The sequence below is a fragment of the Pantherophis guttatus genome, chromosome 4 (assembly GCF_059756535.1).
Source record: "Pantherophis guttatus breed Tessera chromosome 4, ASM5975653v1, whole genome shotgun sequence".
Taxonomy (NCBI): domain Eukaryota; kingdom Metazoa; phylum Chordata; class Lepidosauria; order Squamata; family Colubridae; genus Pantherophis; species Pantherophis guttatus.
Genome location: NC_142066.1, coordinates 78973860 through 79001169, shown reverse-complemented (window position 1 = coordinate 79001169; position 27310 = coordinate 78973860). Strand labels below are relative to the sequence as shown.

The 27310-nt window shown below is 38.3% G+C and overlaps 1 protein-coding gene across 8 annotated transcripts in view; it reads left to right on the top strand.

Annotated features, from left to right (window-relative positions):
* The window catches only part of NME8 (NME/NM23 family member 8), a 318092-nt gene extending 294496 nt beyond the window's left edge, over positions 1-23596 (top strand). For all 8 annotated transcript variants that reach the window (XM_087892436.1, XM_060686126.2, XM_087892434.1 and 5 more), the window contains one exon: positions 23307-23596. In XM_087892436.1, coding sequence (XP_087748562.1) covers positions 23307-23556 — 250 coding nt within the window. In that variant the 3' untranslated portion in view covers positions 23557-23596. The remainder of the gene's footprint in view (positions 1-23306) is intronic.
* The last annotated feature ends 3714 nt before the right edge of the window (positions 23597-27310 follow it).

Genomic DNA, 27310 nt, shown 5'->3' with positions numbered 1-27310 from the left:
TTCAAGCAGGAAACTCTATGGCAGGAGGGTCAAAGTAGCATTGTCACAGCATTGTCACATGACATATCAGGACTTTTTTCCCCTTTGCGAAACCGGGCATGGGTTTGGCCAGCAGCGCATGGCGCATCCAGTGGGCCGCAAGTTTAATAGTCCTGCTCTATGCCATTTCAGACAAATGGTTATCCATCTCTTCTTAAAATTCTCCTGTCATGCAGATCCATAACTTCTGAGGGCAAACTTTTCCCACTGATTAATTATTCTGTCAGGAAATTTGCCCTTATTTCTAGGCTGCTTCTCTCCTTGATTAGTTCCATCCATTGCTTTTTGTTCTGTCTTCAGATGCTTTGGAGAATATTGAAAGTTGACTCTCTCTTCTTTGTGGCAGTTGCTTAGATATTGAATGCTGCTATCATATCACCCCAGTCCTCTTTTTCATTAAACATACCTAATTCTTGCAATTGTTCTTCATATCTTTTAGTCTCCAGTCTCCCAATCATCTTTATTACTGTTCTTTGCCCTCTTTCTAAAATTTCAACATCTTTTTTTTATCATGGTGACCAAAACTGGATGCAATATTCCAAGTGTGGTCTTATCAAGGCATTATAAAATGGTACTAACATTTTGCATGATCTTGATTTTATGTTAGTAGATGATCAAAAGGTTACTAGAGGCTATTTTACACAATCGGCACTTTGAATTGATTAATTACGGTAAACTCTTGAACAAACAAACTGTGATGAAGTCCCTGTGCAAAAACACTGAAAATAAACCAATGCTTTGATTTCTTTTTTTAAAAAAAAATCAAGTTTTATTGATTGTTTCCCCCCCACATTCACCCACATATGTTTTGAACAGAGTATTGGCCATATCTTATCTTATACAATTAATCAAATTCAAATACATTTTACTCAATTACAATTTTTGCCACAATTTTCTTTTTTCACTTTTTTAAATCATATCTCAATATTTTTTTGCTTACTTATATAAACAGCATCTTCATTCGCCCCTTAAATTCTAATTTTACTGTTTATTCATATTTATTCCCTTTTATTCTTTAACAATTCATTCTTTATCTTAATATATTTGTGTTTGTTCGGGGTTGCCTTTCTTCCATTTCAACATTTTTTATTGTACAGCAATCTTTCTCCTCCAACCTACCATCTCCCTCTTTTCTTTCTTTCCTACTTTCTCTTCCCCTCCTCTTCTTCTCTTATCTACTTCCCCTCCCCTCCCCTCCCTGTCTCCTTCGCCTCCTCTCTTCCCCCCATCTTACCCTCTCTCCTACTCTAATTTCCCTTCCCTTCGTTCCTCCCTACTCTTCCTTCCCTCTCTCTCCTTCCTCTTCCCTTCCACCTCTCTTCTCCTCATCTCTCTCTATTGCTGAATTCATCTTCAATTTATATTTTCCACTATGGAGTCCAGGCAACCCCGATCTTTCATTTATCAAGTATATTTCACAAAATTCCTCTTATGTTTTTAGTTATAAACAGTATATTTCATCCTATTCCATTTTTCCCTTTAAATTTTTACCCAATCTTCCAATCCTTTATCTTCTTTACTTTTAACAATATGTTTTTTCTTCTTTACTTCTTGCAAGTATAACACTTAAATCATTTTTTAACATTTCAATTTCATTCAATTTTACATTCAATTTCAGTTTTCCATCATAATTTCAATTAATATTTATGTTACTTATTTCTCTCCATTTAATGCTTTCTCCAAAATCATTCTTTCTTTCACATTACACCTACACCCATCTATTTCATTTAACAACATTTTCACATATAATTTCTACCACTAACATCATTCTCTTTATTAACAAATTAACATTTTCACTGACTCTTAACCATTTTCCCTTAATCTCTCCACAACTCCATTTCTTGGTATTTTCCTCCCTTTCTCCCATTCCCTTACCTTCCTCTTTTTCCTTTTCTTGTATCTCCCCTTCAGCCTCTTTTCTTTAATTTTAACTCTATTAATTTTCTTTCTCAATCTTTCCCCATTTATTTCTCTTCTTTTCTTATTTGAGATGTATTTTCCCTTATCCATTCTTATTCTGTCACTGCTAAACCCAATGTAATCATCTTTATCTTTATTTTCAATTATTTCTTCTCCAATATTATCTCTTTGTTTCTTTTGTTTCTCATTCTTCTGTTCTCTTTCTTTTTTTGCATTCTAACCAATCTTCTGCTTCTTTGTTTCCCTTAAATGCTTCTCTTATTCTTTGAAACATCTCCCTCAATGTCTCATATTCCTCCTCCCAATTCTCCATATTTTCAATTTCAAAGGCTGAGATTTTTAAATTTATTCTTTTCCTTTACATATATTTCAAATTTCCAAGTCCATATAGTGTTCTCCCCCCCCCTTTAAATAATGTCCAATTCAGATCTTCACTTGAGCCAGCACCATTTCAGTCTTTGTCCTTTGTTCTCTTATCTTGGTAGAGCTGTATGAATTCTCTCACACCTCTTTCTCACGCTCTCTGCCAGCAGCTGTCTTTCTCTGATTCACAATCCTTTCCATAACAAAGTAGCCATCTTATAATACACAAAAGTGTTCACTTTCTCTTTTCCACACTTAATTTCTTCTGCTGTTTAAAATGTTTTTCTATCTTCTTTTCTTTGTCAATCCAGTTTTAAATCAGAATGGAAGATTTTTTCCAGGGCTTTAGGTTTGATTTTTAAAGTTCCGGGGTTTTTTTTTCTCCGCTTTAGTTTTCTGTGCAATTAGCCACCAATCTTCCACTACAATTTTTTCAAGCAATCAAAGACTTTTTTTCTTTTACCTGTGAGTTGGCCAATTATTCAGCAATTACCAGTAACAATACTCCGTTCAATTATCACTTCTACATTCCCTCTTTCTGATCGTGGCTGTTCTGGCTTGTGACAGCTCCTTAATGGCTGCCTTCCTTCGTCGACGGGTCAAAAACTAATGCCAGCATTTCAGGGAACTTGTTCATTCCCTATCCACGCCAGCCAGCATATTCTTTCTTCGCTGTCTCCACAAGACAGCTATGATCCCTGGGGATCCCCAAAATCAACTAGGATATTGGTGTTCTCCTGGAGCTCCAGAATCTACACCATATCGCCATGCCCCACATTGCCAATACTTTGGTTTCAAAGGCACCTTTTAATCATTAGTATATAAGTTCTCTCTGCTATGTCATTTCCAGTGACATATGAATCCTTAATCATACTTAATCATGACTGAAAAAAATATTATAAATTCTTCAGAGTAACGATCAAAACCAAAGTGGGAGAAATCAAGCTCTGAATGCCAGCTGTATATTTTTAAGTAATGTGCAACTGCACACCTTGTCAATAATTGCTGATGTCTCCCACATCTAATTATATCCATGCAGCTGATCTCCTGCCCCACAGAATATAGATAGCTAAGTAATTCAGAGTTCTTTGAGAGCAAAAAGGAACATTCTTCCTGCAGGCTGGATATACTCACCAAGGCTGACCATTGGATACTTCCCAGGAGGAAATATAGGAAAATGCCCATTCCCCTTGATTTCTTACTTGTTCAGTAAGATCTGTTAGAAGAACTCTGATATGTTTTCACAAAGTTCTTCAACCCTCACTCCCAGTTTGTACTGATTCCTGATTGTTCTTCACTCCAAAGTGCCATCCCGGCAAAGCCATGACATATCTAGTCACTTTTCAGCACCGTAGTAAAATAACACCATTGCAAATTCAGAATTAAAGTTTTTTAACAATTTTTTTTTTTTACAAAATAGAACATGTTTTAGGCGAATAGGCTCTATGATCCTTCTGCTATCCATACAGAAGCCTTCTTTCTCCTTCTATTTTTACTTGATTTTTATAGTCACCCATCTCAATAAGTAACTCTGGATAGCATGCATCATAATAATTAAAACAATACAAACTAAAACTATATGGTTGCTGAGTAAACTATTGCCATAGATGGTAGTATAATCTAGAAACAGGCCAGAAACATAATCTGGTCTTCATGGTCTTATGAAAAGCCAGCAACTTTGGGTCATCTTACTCTCTGAAGATTATTATTGTTCTTCATTGTTGTTGTTGTTGTTGTTGAAGATTATGAATCTACTGTATACCTTTGAATGTTCCAGAGGGCTATGGCAGAGAATGCATTTTTCCTAGTCCTTGGCTGATGGGTCTTGTAGTATGCTCAACCTACCAGATCAAATTGGACAGGTAGAAACAACTAGGAGAAGATGGTTCTTAAGTAACCCAGCTCCGAGCCATGAAGGGTTTCAAAGGTGATAACCAGTGTTTTGATTTGTACCTGGAGGTAGACTAGTAGCCAGTGCAGCTTATGTAGCAATGGTATTATATGTATCAAATATCTGACACCATTTATTATCCATCAGCCACATTCTGCATCATTTGAAGTTTCCAAATGCTCTTTGAGGGCAGCTCAATACAGACCACAGTGCAGCAATCCAAATGAAAAATCCCAGGGGCCTGAATCATTGTGATTAATCCAGTTCCTGGATTCTGATCCAGGAACTGGTGCAATTGGCACAAAACGCTAAGGAATTTAAAGACTGTCACAGCTGTCACCTGTTTTTCTAGTGGAAGCTGTGTGTCCAAGAGGACCCCCATTAGAACCATTTGGAGCCCCCCCCATCCAAGAGCAGCAGTGGAAAAACTTTGTTATTGGGACCCCAATCTTCCTTGGGTTGAGATAAAAACCATTGCACCCATTGCACCCACCTGCCTTATCCAGGCACTGGGGCAGGACAGCCACAGCATCACTCAGATGTACCAGGCTGAAGATATCATCAGCATGTTGATATCTCACCCCAGACTGTTGGATCATCTCATTCAGTCATCTCATGTAGATATTAAATAAGGGAAGAGAGAGAATTGTGTCCTAGAGCACCCCCACAAGTAGGGACCATGAGATGGATTTTTCTCACCATCAACACCAACTGGAACCAAGTCTGGAGGAATGTATTGTGCCAGTGGAAGAAGGAAAACAGTGCAACACAGTGCTGCTCATCCCCAACTACCAAAGATAATCCAGGATACCATGATTGGTGGCTTCAAAGGCTACTGAGAGGTCAAGAAGAGCAAAGATGGTTGCACTGCCCTACCCACTCCCACTAGAACTCATCAAAGAGGGAAATTGATGCCATCCCAGCCCTATAACCTGGTTTCAACCCTGACTGAAAAGAGTCCAGAAGCCCACACTTCATCTAGGATCTTTTGAGTTGCCATGTGACCATCTCTTTCACAACTTTCCCCAAAAAGGGGAAGTTGGAGACTGGTTGAAAGCTCTTTAGACTTGGGTTGATCAATGCCCTTTTCAGCTGGCACAACACCATCTTTTTGAAAACCAATGAAACCACCCCCAATCACATGTCCCCTTCTGGGCAGCCTTAATCAGCCAGGAGAGACACACAGATCAAACATGGCTGAACTAGCAGCTGCAAGAGCCCTGTCCATTTTCTCAGAGGCAATTTGTAAACACATTTTACAAAAGCAATGTTAAATCAAAAAAAGAAACAAATGAAAAGGCGAAAAAAACCCAGAATGCCTACCAATAAGGTTCTTTGATAACAATGATTTTGTGTCCATCAAGTGAAGTCATTAATTTTTGGGTACGTCTAACCACTATATTTGCAGGTGAACTGACTTCACTGTCCTTTGATCCAGGGGCGGGTTTCAAAACCCGTTGCTACCAGTTCGCTCGTGGGTGCTCACTCACTCGCATGCATGCACAACGCTTCTGCGCATGTGCAGAAGCATCTGGCCGGGTGAGCGGAGTCTCCCCCCACTGCCGCTACCGATTCACCTGATTCAGGGTGAACCAGTAGCAACCCACCACTGCTTTGATCCCATTTTGTCATCTTTTCAATAGTTGAGCAGATTCAATTGTAATATAACAGAAATAATAAAATTTTATGGAATTTGGGAAAGAGGTCATTTCTCCCTCAAAAAAACCCTCTTGTTTTATCCTGCATCTCAGGGCCTGAGTTTCAATTGCCAATGTGAATTCAGGCTTGGCACTATTGCATTGCCTACTTAGTTGCCCAGCAAAAGTAAACAAACATGAAATTGGTGACATTTTCAATAGAGGAAGGAGCCATATGCAAACTATAAGGTGTCTGACTCTTTTTCTCTTTCTTGGGAAGGGGATATTTGAGGACCCAGATTGTGGGGACAATAAGCTGACTTTGTATAAAAAAAGAACACCGCTTAGGGAGGGCTGAAAGCCCTACTAAGCAGGTATATACAAAAGTATGAAGGCTATTGCTTAATGCATTGTAAGCCGCCCTGAGTCTCTGGAGAAAGGGCGGCATATAAATCGAACCAATAAATAAATAAATAAATAAAATACTTGTTTTTACAGAACTTGTGGCAGCTGGGTGGGACAATGTTTTACACATTTTATTCTCAGCACTGTTCAGTAGGTAACAATTATTGACTTATTTTCAAATATCTATTAAGGGAGTGAAAATGTGGCAATGTAGAAATGTCTGATTCCAGCCCTATCCAGCAATTCACTTTTTAATTTTGTAGCTACTTCTTTCCTAGAATCATGAAAAACAGAATCTGGTTGAAAAGAGTTAGGTGCTACTGCCCTGTAGGATATTCTCCTATTATTCTCATCTATAGCAAATACCAAGTTCCAGTTTCATGAAAGTTTTGTATGATGATCAAAAACTCTGAATGTTTTTGAGGGTGGGGATGACGTCACAGTGACATGATGCATTTCCATGGGCTCTGTGGGATTGTGCCGAAATTCAAACTGCAAGGAGGTTCTGATGGACCTAAATCACCTCAGAGGGGTCATGAAGTAAGAGAGCATGCTCCATTGATCTCAGGAAGTTTGCAAGCTTCCTGATTGATCCAGAGAAGGCTCTCAATCTGAGGGAAGAAAAGGACAGCCATTGTGTGCCTGACCAAAGCTGTGGCAGCCACCAATGAAGAAAGCACAAAGACTAACAAACAGTGTGAATGATCTAGGTGAGGGATTTCTAACTTCTGACTTCTGTTGAGAAATGAGCCCCCTGGAAATTAGCCTGAGTGAAAGTGGGACCCTAAAAGGAGAGGTGGAATTGTTTTCCTTCCACCTCCCAAGAAAAGCAGTGAGCAAGCCTGAGAGCCATTTTTAAAACTGGAAGAAAGATAAGATAATTTTTAAAAGAGTGAAATAACTTGGAAACTAGGAAGCTGGACTGGGGATCTCAAATATAATATTGACTAACTTGGAAGCTTTTGGGGATTATAAAATTTGGATCTAGAGAACCTTTTTTGAAAAACTTGGACAGGATAATATATAAAATAAAAGGGAGAAAAGGGAGAGCAACAGAGCAACAGTGACACCTACAGGCAGAAGGAAAGAAAACATAACCTTGAGAGGCTGAAAAAGATAAAGACTGTCTGTTAAAACAAAGAATACCTTCATCAATAAACTGTTTATGTTAGATAGCTGAGACAGAGAGTGAAACACTGAGACTTTTTAAAATAGTGTAGCTCTTGGAATTCAAGTGGAAGCTAAACAGATAAAGTGAACAGAAGCTGAGAACAGCAAAATATTTACCTTCTCTTTTATTTTCTGCTCTGGGAACTCTCCCTCAGAAGATATAAGACAGTTAGTGGTTGAAATTTGGAGCTTGGTGGGGCTATGTGGATTATAAATTGTTAAAGAGAAAAAGATAATACTTTTTGAAGAACAATGGGGTCAATAGTTCAACAACTCTTGGATTACAATTTATATCTTCACTCTCCTCTTGGATTACAATTAACAGTTTCACTTCTTTTTTGTGGATTATAATTATGCTCCTCTGGGATTACAATTAAAAAAAAGTGACATTATTTGGAGATTGAAAATAAGAAGGAGGAGGAAAGAAAAAGGGATACAGTAATATTGAATGTTTTGACTCCTGATTAGCTTTGTAAAAAGGGAAATTGGAAGGAGATAGTGAAGTGGGAGGTCAACCTCTCCTACACGAGCTGCACTGGCTCCCAGTGGTCTTCCGGGTGCAATTCAAGGTGTTATTTATCACCTTTAAAGCGCTCCATGGCTTAGGACCTGGGTACCTACGAGACCGTCTTTTGCCACCAATAGCCTCCCACCGACCAGTTCGTTCTCATAGGGAGGGACTACTCAGGGTACCGTCAGTCAAATTATGTCGACTGGCGACTCCCAAGGGGAGGGCCTTCTCTGTGAGGGCTCCAACCCTTTGGAATGAACTGCCCCCGGAGATACGGAATATCTCTGATCTCCGTGCTTTCCGCCGTGCCCTCAAGACCCTGATGTTCGAACAGGCGGGGCTAAACATATGAACATGTGAATGATTTTTTAAATGTGATCTAATTCTGGGTTTTATTTAATTGAACAAACTAAGTAATAATTTTAATTAGCAATTTTATGATGTTTGTGTGTCTATATTTTTCTTGATTGTACACCGCCTTGAGTCCTACGGAAGAAAGGCGGTATAGAAATATAATAAATAAATAAATAAAATAAATAAACACTGGGGCTGTTGGGGTATTGTAGTTATTATCTTTAATAATTGGTTTACATTTATTAAAACAACTCAAAATGAAGAAAACTACATGTACGTCCTCCTCAGCAGCAGCAGCAGCATCTAGCCCAGCAGACCAAAGGTTATTGCATGCTATGTTGCAGCAAGAGAAAATGAATACGATGCAATTAGAGATGAAAGCTATGATTCAGGCCATGCATGAAGACATTAAGGAAAGAATAGGAAAAGTAGAGGATAAAATAGAGATTTTTCAACAAATAATGGCTAAAAATGAACAACGCATTCAGAAAGTAGAAGAGAAAGCTGAATAAACAGAGAAAAGGTTGATTACAGACTCACCCTGGCAGATAAAAGTCATGAGAGAACAATAATATCACTTGAGATGGATAAGGCTGATTACTACTTGTGATTCCAGAACATTGAGGAAGAAAAGAGAGAAAATTTGGTGGAGATATTGGCAGAGCTGCTGGCAAATGCTGTATAGGTGACCAAAGAAAAGGTGCTTGCTGAGATGGATGAAATATTTAGAGTTTACACTAGCTATGTAATGAGAAGTAGACATCCCAGAGAGGTAAAGATGAGATTTACTAAAAAAACAATAAAAGCAGAGATTCTACAAAGAGCGAGAGGTGACCCTTTAAAATACAAAGGAAAAGAAATAGTAGTTTTAAAACAGATCTCCAGAAGAGTAAGAGAAATAAGAAAGGAATATCAATTTCTGACAAGACAGCTCATTAAGAATGGAGTAAATTTTAGATGGCTGATACCGGAGGGAATATTGGTGACCTGGATGGAGCAAAGACTTAGACTGGATTCCATAGAAAAAGCAGAACAATTTTATGAGCACTATTTTGGACCACAAGGGAAAATGAGAGGAAGAGAGGAAAAAGAGGATAGACAACAAGAGGAAGTCATAAGAGAGAGAGAAATGCAACAAAAAGAAGATGAAAGAGAGTTAGAAGAAATAGCAAAGAAAGAAGGAGCAAAGGCAAAAGATCAGAGAGAGATAAGAGCAACCAGAACAACAAAACCTATCTATAAGTAAAACCATGGAAGAAAAAATAACATTACTGTCAATAAATATAAATGGATTGAATTCGGCTATAAAAAGGAAAAGGACTTTCAGTAAACTAGAAAAATTAAAGTTGGATATCATTTGCCTGCAAGAGGTTCATATTAAAAAAAAAACCACAATAAACCATTGGAACATTACAAAATTGGGAAACTATATATCTCTCTATCACAACATAAGAAGAGAGGAGTAGTTCTTTACATAAAAGAAACAGTAAATGTTAAGCAAATTTTCAAGGATGAAGAAGGGAGGATTTTGATGGTGGAGATAACAATGAATTACAAACAGATACTTTTGGTAGCAATTTATGCACCAAATAGCAATAGAGGACTTTTATGGTAAACTTCATAAAAAAATAATAGAATTGGAGTATGAAAATATATGTGTTGTAGGAGATTTTAATGCAATTGTGGATTCGGAACTGGATTATAAAACTAGGAAAGTAAATTAAAAAGCTAGGAAGACACTTCCAAAATTTTTAAATGGTGGAAGAATTAGGTATCCAAGATGTATGGCGCAAGATACAAAGCAAGGCAAAGCAATATTTATTTTATTCAAATAGGCATATGTCTTGGTCAAGAATAGATATAATATGGATGTCAGCTGAATTAAGATCTAATGTACAAGAAATAGACATAGAAACAAGTAATTGTGCAGATCACAATCCAATAAAAATTAAATGGAAAGGACAAAAAAGAAAATTAAGATATGATTTATTATATGGATGGCATACGTATTTATTCTATGATAAAAAGGTGGATAAGGTCTTTAAGACTCACATATTAAGGAACGCCTTGTTGCGAGTCTGGAAAAAATATCAACATAAGATAAATTATAAAATACCTATATGGGCAATACCCAGGCATGCGATAGAAAGTGTAAGTGTGGAACAAAAACAAGATGTGATTACATATAAAGAGCTTCTTAAAATGGAAGGGAACATAATGCAATTAAAACCATTAAATGTATTAAAAGAAGAAAAGATAGTACAGACTTGGATTCAGTTTGGACAGTTACAAGCTAGATGGAAAGAAGATCAGAAAATTGGTATAATGAAAACTGATGAAAATTTGGTAAAACAAATTAGAGATCAAAGTCAATCGCATATAAAAAGATTATATAATGCACTGATAGCAATAGACTCAGAAACGGAACTGGTTAAGGATTGTATGATAAAATGGGCACAAAATTTTCAGGAACCAATAATGATGGAAACTTGGGAAAAAAATATGAGTTAGAAATGTAAAATTTACACAAGCACAAAATTTAAGAGAGAATTTTTATAAGATGTACTATAGATGGCATTTAGATACTAAAAAGTTAGCATATATGTATCCGAATCAAGAACCTAAGTGTTGGAGATGTGACTGTGAAGATGCAACTTATTAACATATATGGTGGACATGTAAAAAACTTAAAGCTTTTTGGATTAAAATATGGTGGATTACTCAGAAGATTTTTAAGAAAAAGATAAGATTTACTCCACAGTTATTCTTGTTGGGTATTATTAGAGACTGTACAATTAGAGAAACTAAATTGATGTTAAATTTAATAACAGCAGCAAGACTTTTGGTGGTGCAATATTGGAAGAAGGAAAACCTACCTATCATAGAAGAATGGACATTAAAAGTATCCAATTTAGTGGAAATGGCAAAAATTTCTGCATATTTGAAAGATCAATCACAAGAAAGTTATATTTTGAAATTGAGAAGCTGGATTGACTACATACAAAGTAAATATGGGACTAAAAAATCTCAAATAGCATACGAATGAATACAAGTATTTAAGAAGATGTGTTATCATTTAGTTATGCAAAAAGGGAGTTAAAGTGTGAAAGGGTGGAAAAAGTGTTTATAGACAGTTAGATATGTTTGTCTAAGATTGTTAGATGAAATACCCTGTACTCTGCTCTGGGAAGTGGGGGGGAGGGAGGAGGGAGAGGTAATGGGGGGGATGCTAGGGTTTAATTTTGTGTAAAATGTAAAATAAAACTATTTTATATATATATATAAACGTCGCTTCTACCCTTTTAGGGATATGTTCACAATTACACGGGAAGAAACCCGAAATATTAACTGTACACACATATATACCCGTGAAAACTTACATAGATAGATAGATAGATAGATAGATAGATAGATAGATAGATAGATATAGATATAGATATAGATATAGATATAGATATAGATATAGATATAGATATAGATATATAGATATATATTCTTACTTCTGTAGAAGAAAAACAGAAAAACCTTGGTTACGTAGGAAAAACCTGGCTAGAGGAATAAACACACACACACACACACACACACATATGTATATATATATATGTGTGTGTGTGTGTGTGTGTGTGTGTGTGTGTTTATTCCTCTAGCCAGGTTTTCCCTACGTAACCAAGGTTTTTCTGTAATATGTATATATGTGTGTGTGTGTGTGTGTGTGTGTGTGTGTGTTTTTCTTCTAGCCAGGTTTTCCCTACGTAGCCAAGGTTTTTTTGTAGCTCCAGCTCAGTAGAATCTCATCTACTCGGTTCTGGGCTTTTTTCTTTTCTAACACCTAGCAAGCTCTCACTGCTAGGTGGGAGACCTAAATAGATCCATTTCTAGTTCGTTAGGTGTTAGAAAAGAAAAAAGCCCAGAACCGAGTAGATGAGATTCTACTGAGCTGGAGCTACAAAAAAACCTTGCCTACGTAGGGAAAACTTGGCTAGAAGAAAAACACACATAAACCCTACGAAGAAGTAAGAAAATTTATATATATATATATATATATATATATATATATGTAAATAAACAGAACACACACCCATCCAATCAGAGCACAGCCAACCCCCCATCCAATCAGAGCACAGCCAAACCCCCAACCAATCAGAACACACCTCCACCCAATCAGAACACAGCCAAGCTCCCACCCAATCAGTTCACACTCCCACTGGCAGTTAAAAGGAAGAAACAGCTGCGATCACACACATTGCTCCTAAAGCACGAAGCTGAGAACACCAGCCTGAAGATGACGAATGAGACTTCGTCGAAACGTTGCCAAGACACCTCCAATTTTACGCGGGAGAAAACCCGAATAACCAAAGACCTACATACAAACACCCGCGAAAACCTCAGAAAACAAATATATATTCAATAATTGTAGAAAGACTAAAAAAGTTCTTAAATCAATTCATACATTCAAATCAAAATGAATTTCTACCTAAGAGACAAATTAAAGACAACATGAAAATAATTTTAAATACACTGGAGTACTACGAAGCACATTCAGGGAAGCAAATGGTATTAATTTTTCTAGATGCACAGAAAGCATTTGACAATGTGAATTGGCAGTTTATGCTAGCACAATGAAAAGATATGGATTTTGGGGAGAGATTTATTAACATGATTAAGGCAATATATAGCAAAGGCGATGGTAAATGGAGATATGACAGAGAAGGTTAACATTAAAAAAGGTACAAGACAAGGATGCCCCTTGTCTCATCTATTATTCATATTGACACTGGAAGTATTAAACAGAAATATTAGACAAGATGCAGAGATAAAAGGTATGGAAAGAAAAAAGAAAAAATCTAAACTACAGGCATTTGCAGACGATTTTGTCTTCATTCTGGAAGATCCACAAGAAACAGGGCCTAAATTAATAAAAAAATATTACACAGTCTTCAGAAGATAATTAGAACTGCAGAAAAAACAATTACTACCAACCTGCCTTCCATTGATGACCTGTATACTGCATGAGTCAAAAAGAGGGCTGTGAAAATACTATATTTACAGACCCCTCACATCCTGGACATAAACTGTTTCAACTCCTACCCTCAAAACGACACTATAGAGCACTGCACAGCAGAACAACTAGACACAAGAACAGTTTTTTCCCGCATGCCATCACTCTGCTAAACAATTCCCTCAACACTGTCAAACTAGTTACTAAATCACTAGTTATTATTAATCTTCTCATCATTCCTATCACCCATCTCCTCCCACTTATGACTGTATGACTGTAACCTTGTTGCTAGCATCCTTAATATTTATATTGACTGTTTCCCTATGACTATCGTCAAGTGTTGTACCTTATGATTCTTGACGAATGTTATCTTTTCTTTTTTTAAAATTTTTATTGATAAAAAATATACGAACAATCATAAATACATTAAGACAACATACAAAACAAACAAACATCAATTCAGTCCCATGACTGACTCTTAAAGTTGCTACATCGGTGGATTATTTTCCTATTTCTTTTATCATTCTCTATTCATATCTATATCTATATTTACATATTTACATATTTGTATATAGAACATTATAGTTCACTCTTTGTTTAATTTTATACATTCCTATTAAGTAATCAATAATTATTTTTATATTCCTATTTTTCCCTCCAACCAGCTGTACCATCTTTGCCACACTAAATAGTAATCAGTATCATCTTTCTCTTGTAGTTCTTTTGTAAGCCTGTCCATTTCTGCACATTCTGTAATTTTAGCGATTATTTTATCTTCTGTCGGTAACTGCTCAGATTTCCAATTTTGGGCAAATAGTATGCGTGCTGCTGTGAGGATATGGATAATCAGATATTTTATTTCTTTGGTGTATTGTGCTGTGATTATTCCCAATAGAAAAGTTTCTGGCCTCATTTCTAGCTTTTGTTTTATAATTTCTTCAATCATTGTCTTAATTTCTTGCTAATATTGTTTTGCCTTTCGGCATGACCACCAGATATGATAGTATGTCCCTTTCTGCAATTTACATTTCCAACACATTGGAGAGGTATTTGGGAACATCTTGGCCAGACGCGCCGGTGGGAGGTGCCATCGGTAGAACATTTTGTAAAGGTTTTCCTAATAGGGTATAGACATTGTCAGCTTATAATTTATCGTCCACAATTTTCCCAGTTATCCAATTGAATGTTATATCCTATGTTTTTGGCCCAAATTATCATGTTTTCTTTAACCACCTCCTCTTCTAATTTGTATTTTATTAGATACTTATAAATTTTGGTTATCATTTTTTCATCTACCTTGTAATATTTTATCTAATTCATTTGGTTCGTTTTGAAATCTGAATTGTGTCCGATCTGTTTTATATCTTGATTCTATTTGCAAATATGGCCACCAATCATTGTCTATACTCTGATTTTTTAATTCTTGTCTTGTTTGTAAGTCTCCTTCATTATCCAATAATTCTTTATAACTTCTTGTTTTCTCTACGTCCATGGCATTGGGGTAGATTAGTGCTTCCGTAGTCGATAGCCATCGTGGAATTTTAGTGTAATGCTTTCTAATCTCTTGCCATGTTTTGTACAGTGATCCTCTGATAATATGTTGTTGGAAGTATCGATGTTGCTTGTCCTTTCCCTCCCACAGGAAGTTGTGCCAGTCACGCTGTAATTCGAATCCCTCTAGGAGTAGCGTTCTTTTATCTTTGAGGTCTGTCCAGTCCCTTATCCAATTTAAAGATGCTGCTTTGTGGTATAACTCCCAGTCCGGTAGGCCTAATCCTCCCTTTTCCCGAGTATCTTGCAAACACTTTATTTTAATTCTGGCCTTTTTCCCATTCCAAATGAATTTTGTTATTATTTTTTTAAGGTCTTTAAAGAAATCCTTTCCTAGCCAAATTGGAGTTACTTGAAAAAGGTAGAGTAATCTAGGTAGTATGTTCATTTTTATGGATGCGATTTTCCCTAGAAATGACAGCTGTAGTTTCTTCCATGTTTCCAAGTCCTTTCTAATTTGTTTCATTAATTTGTTATAGTTGTCTTCTCTAATTGTTATTGCTTTAGCGGTGAGCCAGATTCCTAGATACTTTACTTTCTTTACAATTTGTATTCCTAGTTTGTCTTCTAATTTTGTCTCCTGTACCTTTGTCAAATTCTTTGTCAGTCCTTTAGTTTTTTGTTTATTGATTTTGAGCCCCGCCATTCTTCCATATTCCTCTATCTTCGCTAAGAGTTTGATTCCTGTTGTTTCTGGTTGCTCCAATATAAATACCACGTCGTCAGCGAAGGCTTGTAATTTATATTCTTCTTTTCGTGTTCTCAGACCTTTTATTTCGTCATCCTTCCTAACTTCATTTAATAATATTTCCAATGAGATTATGAAGTGGAGATAAAGGACAACCCTGCCTCACACCTTTTTGTATATCCAGATTATCAGTCATGTCCCCATTAATCATAATTTTGGCCGTTTGGAAAGAGTATACTTTTCTAATCATATGCAGAAATTTGTCGCCGAAATCCATGGCCTCTAGTTGTAATATGAGGAAGTTCCAATTTAAGTTATCGAATGCCTTCTGTGCGTCTAAAAAAATTAAGACTACCTGTTTATCAACTTTTTTCTCGTAATATTCCAGGACATTGATAATTGTTCTCATGTTATTTTTAATCTGTCTTCTTGGGACAAAGCCGTTTTGATCTGCATGTATGTATTTATGAATAATTATTTTCAGTCTTTGTGTTATGACCAACATGAACAATTTGGAGTCCACATTGAGCAATGAAATCAGTCTATAATTTTTAACTTGTGTGGGGTCTGTATCTTCTTTGGGGATGAGTGTGATAATGGTTTCGGTCCAAGATTTGGGGATTTCTGCTTCTGATAGTGCATCATTGAGGACTTGAAGTAGTAGCTCATCTATTGCATGCTGACATTTTTTATAAAATTCCGTTGGTATTCTGTCCGGGCCTGGAACCTTGTTATTCTTCTGCTTTTTCCTTGCTTCTACCAGCTCGGTCATCGTAATTGGTCTATTTAATGCTTCTCTATGGATCTCCTCTAATTTTGTAATGTTTGTTTTACGTAAGTATTCCTTAATGTCTTTGTCCCGAATCTCTTCTTGTTCGTAGAGATTTTGAAAGAAATATTTAACTATGCGTTTTTTATCTAAATTCGTATGGTGTATTTGTCCTGTTTCATCCTGTAGCTAAAATATTGTTCTCCTTTCTTTTTCTTTTTTCAGTTTGTACGCTATCCAGCACCCCGTATTGTTTGCATACTCAAAATATTTCTGTTTTGCTAGCTTGATTTTCTGTGCAATTTCTGTTTGCGTGATTAGGTTAATTTTATGTTTAGCAAGGTTTAATTTTTCTTTTATTGTTTTATTATGGGGTTGTTTCTGCAGTTCTAATTCTTATATTCTAAGTTCTTCCAGTAGATTATTCCTTGTCAGTTGTTTCTCTTTGGGTTTTTTTTTTTTTTTTTGCCATATACATAACAGTGAGACCTCTTATATAGGCTTTAATTGTGTCCCATAGATTCTGGAGCGATGTCTGTTCTTTAGTATTTATTTGAAGAAACATTTTAGTTTCTTTCTCAATCATCTGTATGTATTCCTTATCTTTTATTGTTCCTGTATCCATCATCCACCTCTTTTGCTTTCGATATCCTTTCCATACTATTTTAATGGGGTTATGGTCTGTCTAAGTATTCAATATTATTTCGATGTCCTTTATCTCCTCTCTGAGGTCTGAAGTCATCCAGGCCATGTCGATCCTGGACCATGACTGTTGTGGGTTCGAATAATATGTATACTGTTTTATTTGTTTATTTGCCTCTCTCCATACATCGTGCAAGCGTAATTCGTTGATCATGTCTTTAAAGGAATCCAGTAGTATTTTCTTTCTGGTTTTACTTTTTTTATTGCTCCGATAATCTTTTTCTATGTCCATGATTGCATTGAAGTCTCCTACCATGCAGATAGCTTCGTATTCCAGGTCTTTAGTTGTATTATGTAATTTCTTGAAAAAGTCACTTTGGTTTCCATTGGGTGCATATATAGATATTAATAATATTGTTTTGGATTCTGTTTGTATTTCTATTATTAAAATGCGTCCTTCTGTGTCTGTATATATTTGTTTTGTTTTTAGGTGTTTTTTTACATATATTGCGACTCCTCTCTTTTTTTGGTCTCCTAGAGATGCGTATAATATTCCTAATCTTTGATTTTCCAATAGTTTTTTAATGCTGTCTTTTAATGTGTACTTCTTGAAGAGTAATGATATCCATTTCCAGCTTTTGAAGTTTTGTAAATGTCTGTTTTCTTTTGGCTGGCGAATTAAGTCCATTTATATTAATTGAGATAATTTTTAGCTCTCTTTCCATCTCTATTTGTTTATCTATTTGTTGTTTTCAATCTTTTTGTGTTCCTAGTGATTCTTTGCGTCTTTTCCCTCGCTTCCTCTCTCTCCATTCTTTCTCTCTCCTCTCTTTTCTCCTCTTCTTGGTCTCTTTCTTCTTTTTCTGTCCACTGTTCCTCTTGCCTCTTGAGTTCTTGTTCTTCTCTGCTCTCCTGCTCCTCTTCCAATACAAAGTGCTGGTCGAAAAAATCCTGTGCTTTTTCTAAGTTGCCAATTCTATATTTTCTGTCTTCCCAGGAGATTAGTAGGCCCTCCAGCATTAGCCAGCGGAATTTTATTTTAAATTTATTCAACTGTGTGGTTAGAAAGTTGTAGTTCCTTCTTTGGTCCCTTGTCCTTTTTGGTATCTGTTTGAGGGTTAAAATTTCTTTTCCCCTATACATAGTTGTCTCTTCTCTCATCTTCCTATAGATCTCTTCTTTTATAGATTTTTTTGTGAATCTGATGTGTATTTCTTTGGGTAACTTGTTTTCCATGCGTAATTCGTGTGAACTCTATAGATTTCATCTATTCCACTTCATATCTCTTCCTTGTCCCTCTGGGTCACTTCCGAAAGTATCTCAGTCATGATTTCTCCTAAGTCTTCATCCTTTTGCTCTTCTACATTTTGAAACCTTTAGTAGAAGGATGCCTTCTCCATCTCGAGATATGATAATGAGTCCTCCAGTTCCTTATTTGTTGCCACTTGGTTATATTCCATCCTTTCCATTCTCTTATCCGTATGTTCTATTCTCTCCTCCACCTTATGGATCCTCTGCTCGTTTTCCTCTATGTTCTGTTGAATCTTTCCTATCTTCTCCTCCATGTTCCTAATATTATCTTTTATCTCTCCCACATCCGTCCTTAGTTCCTCATGGTTTTTCCTTATCTCCTCATGATTGTGGACCATGGTCTCTTGCATTCCATTCATTTCTTCCTGGATTATTGTTAGTACAGAGTGGATGTTTTGCATACTAAGAGTGGGGGTTGCCTTATCCTTTTCCATAGTTTCAACTGATTTTTGCTGTGATGGGGAGGCCGTAAGTATCATCTGGTTTGGAGGTATTTTCTTGCTTGATTTAGTAATTGTTGCTGAGCCCGTAGTTGCCATTAGTATTTCTTGTGTTATCTTCTCCCAGAGTTTCATATACTGATTACTATTTGGGCTGTTATATTTCTATTGATATTTAAATTCAATATATAGCTTTCAGTAATCCCAAGATAATAAACAATTGAAATATATTTCCTTATCACACAATCACTATCTATGTATAACTTTATATATAAACTCTATCTTTCACCTTTCAATATTTTTCAAAATTCTTCAAATATTAATGACTATTTGTCCAAATTAATCTTTAAAAATAAAGGGGGTATAGGGGGGAGGGAGTGAGGGAAAAGTCTAATGCTTCAGCAATTCATCAATTGATAGTCCTTATAATTAATTATTTAGTATCTTATTTAAATTACTATTAATTACTATTTATAAATATCAATTACCCTTAATTACAATCCTTAATTTACTTAATCTGTCTAATATAAATCTTCAAACTTAAACATACCAAAACAAGATGATGATTAAATGCCAAAGTAATTCTCTAAGTAGATATAAGACTGAGTTAACAATTATATATGAGATTTCAAAAACAATATATTTATTACTTTTTAATCACTGTTTCAATATCAAGTTTAATTGCAATTAATTTTACTTCACCGTTGGTTCTTCTTCCTCTAGGTCACTCTCTTCTTTTTCAGATTTGTATCCTTCTGATTTATTTTCTCTGCTATTTACGTTCAATGTCTAGCGTCCCAATGTCTTTTAAATTAAATATCCACCAAGTTTCAAAAACGTCCACCTCTCAAAAGATCCTCGTCCAAATATCTGAAAGTCGCCCAAATCTCGTCCAAATCTCCAATGTCCAAAGGAAAAAATTATGTTTAATTTGATTTAGTTCCAGAAATCGCTAGCTTCCACTTAAACAGAGTTTTTTCTGTTGCTCTCTCTTCTGGAATCTGCTGCTTGTTAATTGCCTCATCACTGTCTCCACAAAGGGCAAGGTCCCTCAAATTTCTCTCTTTCTCTCCTTGAATCCTGTCTCTCCTCTGCAACAAGTTATCCAAGATCTCAATTTTCTCCGGGTTCACTTTTTCCTTTTGGGTTTCCTCTGGATTTCCTCCAATTTCGCCAGTTGTTAATTTGTGCGCTGTCACTGTCAAGATGACATCTGTCTCCATTTAGTTTCCAGTCGCTGCTTGTTCCCTTCGTCCCTAACACCATGACGTCGCCGCCGGAAGTCCGAATGTATCTTTTCTTTTATGTACTCCAAGAGCATATGCACCAAGACAAATTCTTTGTGTGTCCAATCACACTTGGCCAATAAAGAATTCTATTCTATTCTATTCTATTCTATTCTATTCTATTCTATTCTATTCTATTCTATTCTATTCTATTCTATTCTATTCTATATTATAGAATTAATGTTAATGTAATGAATATAGTTGTAAACCTTGATTATTATTTTACAATGATATCTGTACCAGGACTACACACTGATTAACTGGAAATGGAATTATTATATTAAAAAATTAAAAATTAAAAAGAAACTCTTTTTGACAGTATTGCTAGATTTCTGTCATGTTTTTGGCATCTCTGTAAATCCCAGTTTCAAAAATTTCTTAGCTGTAGCTGTCTATATTACCTGCTTGCCTTCAAATGGTTTTAGTGCAGAATTTCCAAACCCAATTGCTCAATTGTAATTTTTGCTATGTGACAAAAAGACAACATTACTGAAGATAAATTGTATTAACTGATTTTAATTGTATGATGTGATGTGATGTGATGTAAACAATTTTGATTTTGCCATGGCCACAATAATGTTTTAAAGAATGCTACCTAACATATCTCTTTTGAAGAGCAGAAACAGAGAACTACTTTTATCTATGGAGCATCTCCACTTACCTGAAGGTTCTGAGGGAAGGAAAGTCATCAAAAATGGCACCTCTAAGACTAGCATATGATATGACATGATATCATAGGTTTTTATATAGATGGAGAACAGACAGACTGACATACAGCAAAGTGCAAATTCAAACAGAGATGGGACTGTTAAGGAAGTCATCTACTCAGAGGTGGTATTCAGCCAGTTCGCACCAGTTCAGGCGAACAGGTAGCAGAAAATTGACCTGGTTCACTGAACTGGTAATGATCTCTGGCTGGCCCCGACCCTGCCCGTCCGGTCGCCGGTCACCTCCACCCACCCATTTGCTCACTCGGCCCGGCTGCCACCTTGCCCCACCCCACCTGCCCCGTCACTCCTCACCTCCCCAGCATAACACACTATTGCTCCTCATGTTGACCACACTGCTCTGCAGCTTGCCTGCCTTCCCACACAGTGCCTGTGGTCCAACTGAGTGGCCCTGATCTGCCTGCCTAGGTAAGTAAGCCTACAAGTTGCATTCCCCCCCACCCAGCCTTCATCTTGCCTGGCTTGCTTCATCACCATGGCTCCACGCTGGCTGCACCGCTCGTGACCTAGCTAACTGCCCCCCCACCATCACCATCCCCAGGCTCGCCTGGCTGGCTAAGTCACCAGCAGGCTCCATCCCAGATGGCGGTGCTGGCTGTGGCTTAGCTAGATGCCCCACCCCCCACCATCCCTGCCTGCCTTCTCCTACTCTCTTCCACATGGCCTACAGCCCCGCTATGCTTCCCTCCCTTCCTGGCAGTCCCCATGGTCAGGCTTGCTGCCCACACTCGCTTAGAGAACCCAGGCAGGCCTCAAACTATACCCTCCCCCGGGGCCAAAGCAATTTACCCAGCCTGCAGCCTGCCATGCTCAGCCAAAGGGTCACGGGTGGGGGCAGCACGGGCGGGGGGCAGCATGGCAGCAGGTGGATGAAGTGGTTTGGGTAAGGCTCTTATCTTACTGTTCCATCTGTAAAGCACTGTGGGTGAGAAAAGCAGCCACTGACTGACCCAGAGAGCACACGGAGCCGCTCCATGTCTTTGCTGGTGACCTGTTTTCAATTCTTTTCCCTGCTGCTCTTGCTGTGCTGTCTTGTGCAGCACAGCAAAATTTACTTTAGCAACCGCGAGTTGCTGCTTTGGTCCTGTAAGTCCCACTCCCATCCGGAAAACGCTGTGGGTGGCAGAGAGAAATTGCATTCAACCTGGCTGCTTTTCTCTGCCACCCTCAGCACTTTCCCAATGGGAGTGAAGTCGGACCCAAAGCTAAATTTTGCTGTGCTGTGAAACATGCTTTCCCATTCCCAGCAAGAGCAGCAGGGGAAAGAAAACAGGTCACTGGAGAACACATGGAGGGCGCCATGTGCTCTCCAGGTCAGCAGCTGCTTTTCTCTCCTGCTGCTGTTCTTGCCTGGGAGAGTGAGAGAGCGTCTTTCGCAGCCCAGCGAAATTGAGCTTTGGGTCCGACTTCACTCCCATCGGGAAAGTGCTACAGGTGGCAGAGAAAAGCTCTGCCACCTGCAGTGTTTTCCAGACTTGGACTTACAGGTGGACCCAAAGCGGCAACTTCTGGTTGCTAAAGTAAATTTCACTGTGCGCTTTCCCAGGGCCCCAAGGTCGCCCTACCTGAGCACCATTGCTACTGCTCTCCTTCCGCCACCACTGCCACTGCTGTCCCTGCTGTCATGCTCCTTCCACCATTGCTGCTGTGGCTGGAACTCGCCATCAGGATCAGTAAGTTCTTGCTTTGCTCCCCAGGAAGAGCTCCATTATGGAGGGCTGTGTGCCCAGACCAGGCACTTTCTCTCGGGCCTCCCACCTCACATATCTCAGGTGTGTCTCACTCTCCTAGCCTTTGAATGAGAAAGGGAAGGAGGAAGGGAAGGGAGAGAAAGAGAGAAAAGAAAGAGAGAGAGAGAGAGACAAAGAAAGAAAGAAAGAGAAAAAACTATGTAATATGTATGTACACATATGGCATATATACATAGGATTAAATAGTATATTTTGGATGTTCAGTAGTAGTAAATAAATAGACTGGGAAAATGTATCATATTGAGGCCCTTGAGGAGAGGCCAGGCAAGGCGCCCCTTGACGTGAGTGTTGTCAAGTTGGCCATGCCCACCCAGTCATATGACCACCAAGTCATACCCACTCAGTCGCATGAACACCAAGCCACACCCACTAATCCATGCCCACAGAACAGGGGTGAAATCCACTTACTTTCACTACCAGTTCGCAAATGGGAGCACACTTGCTATGCGCATGTGCAACACCTCTGCACATGTGCAGGACCTTCTGCGCATGCACAGAGCATCAAAAATAGGATGTGATAATGTCTGAGCGGGTGGGCAGAGCCTCCCACCACCACTGCTACCGGTTCACCCAAGCCGGATAGAACCAGCTGCATTTCACCACTGCCACAAAACCGATAGTAAAAATTTTTGAATCCCACCATTGCATCTACTGTTACATAATGTATGTTTAATAAGTCTTGGCTTCTGTAACATAAACCTCTGACTCTTTGAAATAATCAAATAGATAGTGTATCCCAAGTAGACTTGACTTGTTTATCTCATGCAACATTAGTTATGTCAACTTAATGTTCTCATTGCAAAATCAGATTATCAGCATTTCATACATCGTTGGTTGTATTGTTTTTCTAGAGGCCCATCAATGGTCATGGTTCTAACTAAAGAAAATGCTGTGGAGGAATGGCGACAATTAATGGGACCAACAGATCCAACGAAAGCAAAAGAAACACATCCTAATTCAATACGTGCTAAATTTGCAACTGATGTTCTGCACAATGCTGTTCATGGGTCCTCAAATGAGGAACATGCTAAAAAAAGCATTAACTTTATATTTGGAGATATTGATTTAGAAAGCCTAAAATACAAATACATTTATATGTAAATTTCAGAGTTGTCAACAATAAATGATCTGTACAAATATATTTACATATATCTTTTTATTAAATATGTTACTAATTAGAATTCATAAGATCCCTTCAAATTAGGAATACTTCCTCCATTAAGATTATAATTTTAATTTGTAATATTATCAATTTCGTACAGAATATAAATAGGTGGCAGCACATGAATACCTGCAATAATATTATTAATAATTAGCACTAAATCCCAATACAAAAAAGACAATCACAGATATTCAAATTTCTCTTTGAAGGACTAAGAAGTAGATATGAAAGAGCCTCAAATTAGGATATTAAATCAATGGATTCTAGTCACTTGGCCTATTGGTTAGAATAGAGAGGGATAGATGAGAAGAAAGAATGTAAGATGGAGTTTTATAGACCATGTAGCCCTTATTGACTATTTCATTCTTACAAAAGTAGTAGTTGTAGTAATAGGCTCCTTGGGTGCAATCCAAAAACAATTGGAGCATCACTTGACCATCATCGGCCTTGACAAAATCACCATCACACAAATTGCAAAAGTAACCTTATTTGGAACAATTTGGATTCTATGACAATATCTTTAACACCATCAAACATCCACATCTTCCTATCCCAGATTCTTGGGAAGGGCTTGATAGATGGATAAAAATGCCAGATCGAGTCTGATCACCTGGCTGATTGTGCAATGAATTATAAATTACAATTAAAAGATGGGAAGCAAGGGACCAAGATGCATCTGGGGAAGCGGAGTGTTGTTTTAATTGGTAACTACCTCCAGAATGATGAACCTGTGCTGGGGCCCTAGGCCAACGGCCACAGCCAGGTCTTCATAACCTTTTGAAATGTCAGAAGAGTGGAAGCAGATATCACCTTGGGGAAGGTATGATGTTCCAAAAGGCAGGAGACTTCCTTAAGCAATGGGGTCTGCAAAATGCTCATTCTCCTGGCACTAATGGGATGGATCAATCCCATTAGCTTGAAGTCATGTCATAAAGGGCTTTAAAAGTGAGCAATACCTTAAATTGTACCAAGATGTAAACCAGCAACCAGTGCAGCTCGCAGAACAACTGTCAACACTGAAACTGATCTGACCAGAACCATCTTGGAGCTTCAGTACTGGAACTTAGTGCCACACTGGAACTAAGGGATAGGGAGGGGGATTAGAGATAGCTGGGGTTGTGTAGCCAAAATAAAATACTTTCTCCTGGGAACCAAGGACATTCTCACACCTGGACTATGGAAGGAGGAGCGAGGTCACCAAACAACCAGGCAGTGCAGTGGGGATGCTGCAATGGTCGTAAGTGTGAAAAATGGTCATAAGTCACTTTTTTAAATTATTCGTATTGTGTTTGAATTTTTTCCTGTCTCATGGTTCCTTTTTCTATATGGGGAGGGGGGTCTTCCTTCACTGCTTTAGTGGTTCCTGGCACTTCCTTTTGTGATGTACTTCCAAGAGGCAGGATGCAAGCTTGGCGCTGATTTTTTTACTGCCTTTCTGGGGGCATGTGATCTTTCCTTAAATCTGGATGATTTCCTTAGGATATCTTGTGAGGTGAGTGAGACCAGCTGGTATCTTTAAGTGGTGCAAATGGATCTAATGATTGCTTCTCCTGGGTGGGAAAGGATGCTTTGTTAGTTCACTGAGCACTTGTCTATGGGGATTCTTTAGTCATCCAGTCATGGCTGTCTCAAAGGTGCTTTTTTCAAGAGGCAACTGGACTTTCTTGGTTTGGAGTGGCCAAGGCACATGATTGCTCAATGTAGTAAGATTTTTTTAAAAAAAAAAAGGAGGTAGGGGTGTGGATCCTCCAATTCATTTTAGTTTTCTCTCATGATAATAAGGCTTAGTAACATGGCACAAGGCTTGAAGTTTATTTAGATATCTGTGGCATGTACTAATTTTATTATGTTCCTGACAAGCTTGGGAGGTTTGAACCTGGGTCCCCTATATAATTTGTTAATTTGTCTCTTTATTGTCTCTTTCTCCACATTTTGTAGCCCAAATATGCCTACCCACTTTCTGGAGAGCTTAAATTATCTCTCTGCTAAAGGGTTTCACTTTATGAGCAAGAGTTGGCTGCTAATATGAGTAAGAGTTGGCTGCTAATAGTTATCATTGCATTTTAACTATTTTAATTCCTCAAGGTACGCTGGCACCCTGCCTGATTTGTAACTCCGGCTTGCAGGTATTTCTAATCTAATGATTGGTATTTAGGGCAGCTTTTTGTAAACAAAGAAGCTTTTTGTATTTTTGTACAGGTAATCCTTGACTTACAACAGTTCATTTAGTGACATTCAAAGTTACAATGGCACTAAAAAAAGTGACATGACCATTTTTCACACTTATGACCTTTGCAGCATCCCCATAGTCATGAAATGCTGGGTAAGGCAAAGTGCCTCTCGACATGAGTGATGTCAAGTTGGCCATGCCTACCCAGTTACATGACCATCTAGCCATACCAGCTGGTCATTAGGGCATTAGGGTTTTTAAATTATTTGAATTCTGTTGAGTGGAAGATTTGAACGGACCAATCAGGAACGGGAGCGGGAAATTCAGAGTAACGTCAATGGCTGAAGCCGTGGACAGCTCCTAGCTATAAAAGGAGCTGCTGTGGCCAGCAATTGACATTGCAATTTACGGAGCTAATAAAAGTGTTTGATTCTACTGCATGTCCAGTCCTTCTTGCGCCCACGATTTAACACTGGCGATGAAGGTGGGATTCTGAAGGACAAAGAACGAAGCACTGAACCTCCAACAAGCAATTGTCAGCCATCCAGATCAACAACTACTAACACCAGTCAGATCATCGACTACCCCAATGTCTTCAATCAGCCCACCCACACCTTTCAACAAAGCGGGAGAAGACTGGGAATCTTACATGGAAAAATTCCACATGTTCCTGGAGGGAAACGACCTATTGAGCCTGTTGGAACAAAGAAAGAGAGCTATATTCCTCACGCATTGTGGAGCCGCTGTATTAAAGATGGCAAAAGCGCTCGCAGCCCCAACCAAGCTAAGAACAATGTCCTGGCCGGCCCTACAAAACATCCTAAAGGCACACTTCACTCCCCAAGTTTCATCCCTGGTAAGGAGACATGAATTTTACTGGAGGGACGAGAGGGAAGGCGAATCAATAAGTGAATTTGTTGCAACCTTGAGGGAGATAGCTGCAGCCTGTGACTTTTCCAACTTAGAAGAAGCTATGAGAGATCGGCTGGTGTTGGGGTTAAAAGACTTCATATTGCAGAGTAGACTACTGGCCAAGCCTCAAATAACTTTCAAAGAAGCGATGGAAGAAGCCACTGCATCAGAGGCATCCCAGAAATCCGCGGCAGCCATGAAAAAGATGAACAAAGGGCCGCAAGGAAAAGAAGAATCCTCGATCCATTGTGAGGACGTAGAAACGGGGTCAGAGGAAGAAGAAGAGGATGAAGTCCATCACCTCCAAACAGACCGAAGGGGCAAGCTATGAGGAAAAGGGAAGTCAGAATTCCAGTGCGCAGGATGCGAGGGAAACCACCCAAGGGGAGAATGCAGGTTCCGCGATGCCATATGCCAGAGATGTGACCGGAAGGGACATATAGCGAGAGCCTGCAGAGCATCCCAGCTGGCGTCCCGAAGGAACCGACCAAACCGTCCACCAAGCCCACTGTCAAACAACCAACAATTCAAGGCAAGCAGGAAAAGACAGCCATTTGGAAGAGGTCACAGAAGCGAGGATTCCGAATCGGAGAGAGGAGAGACCAACCAAA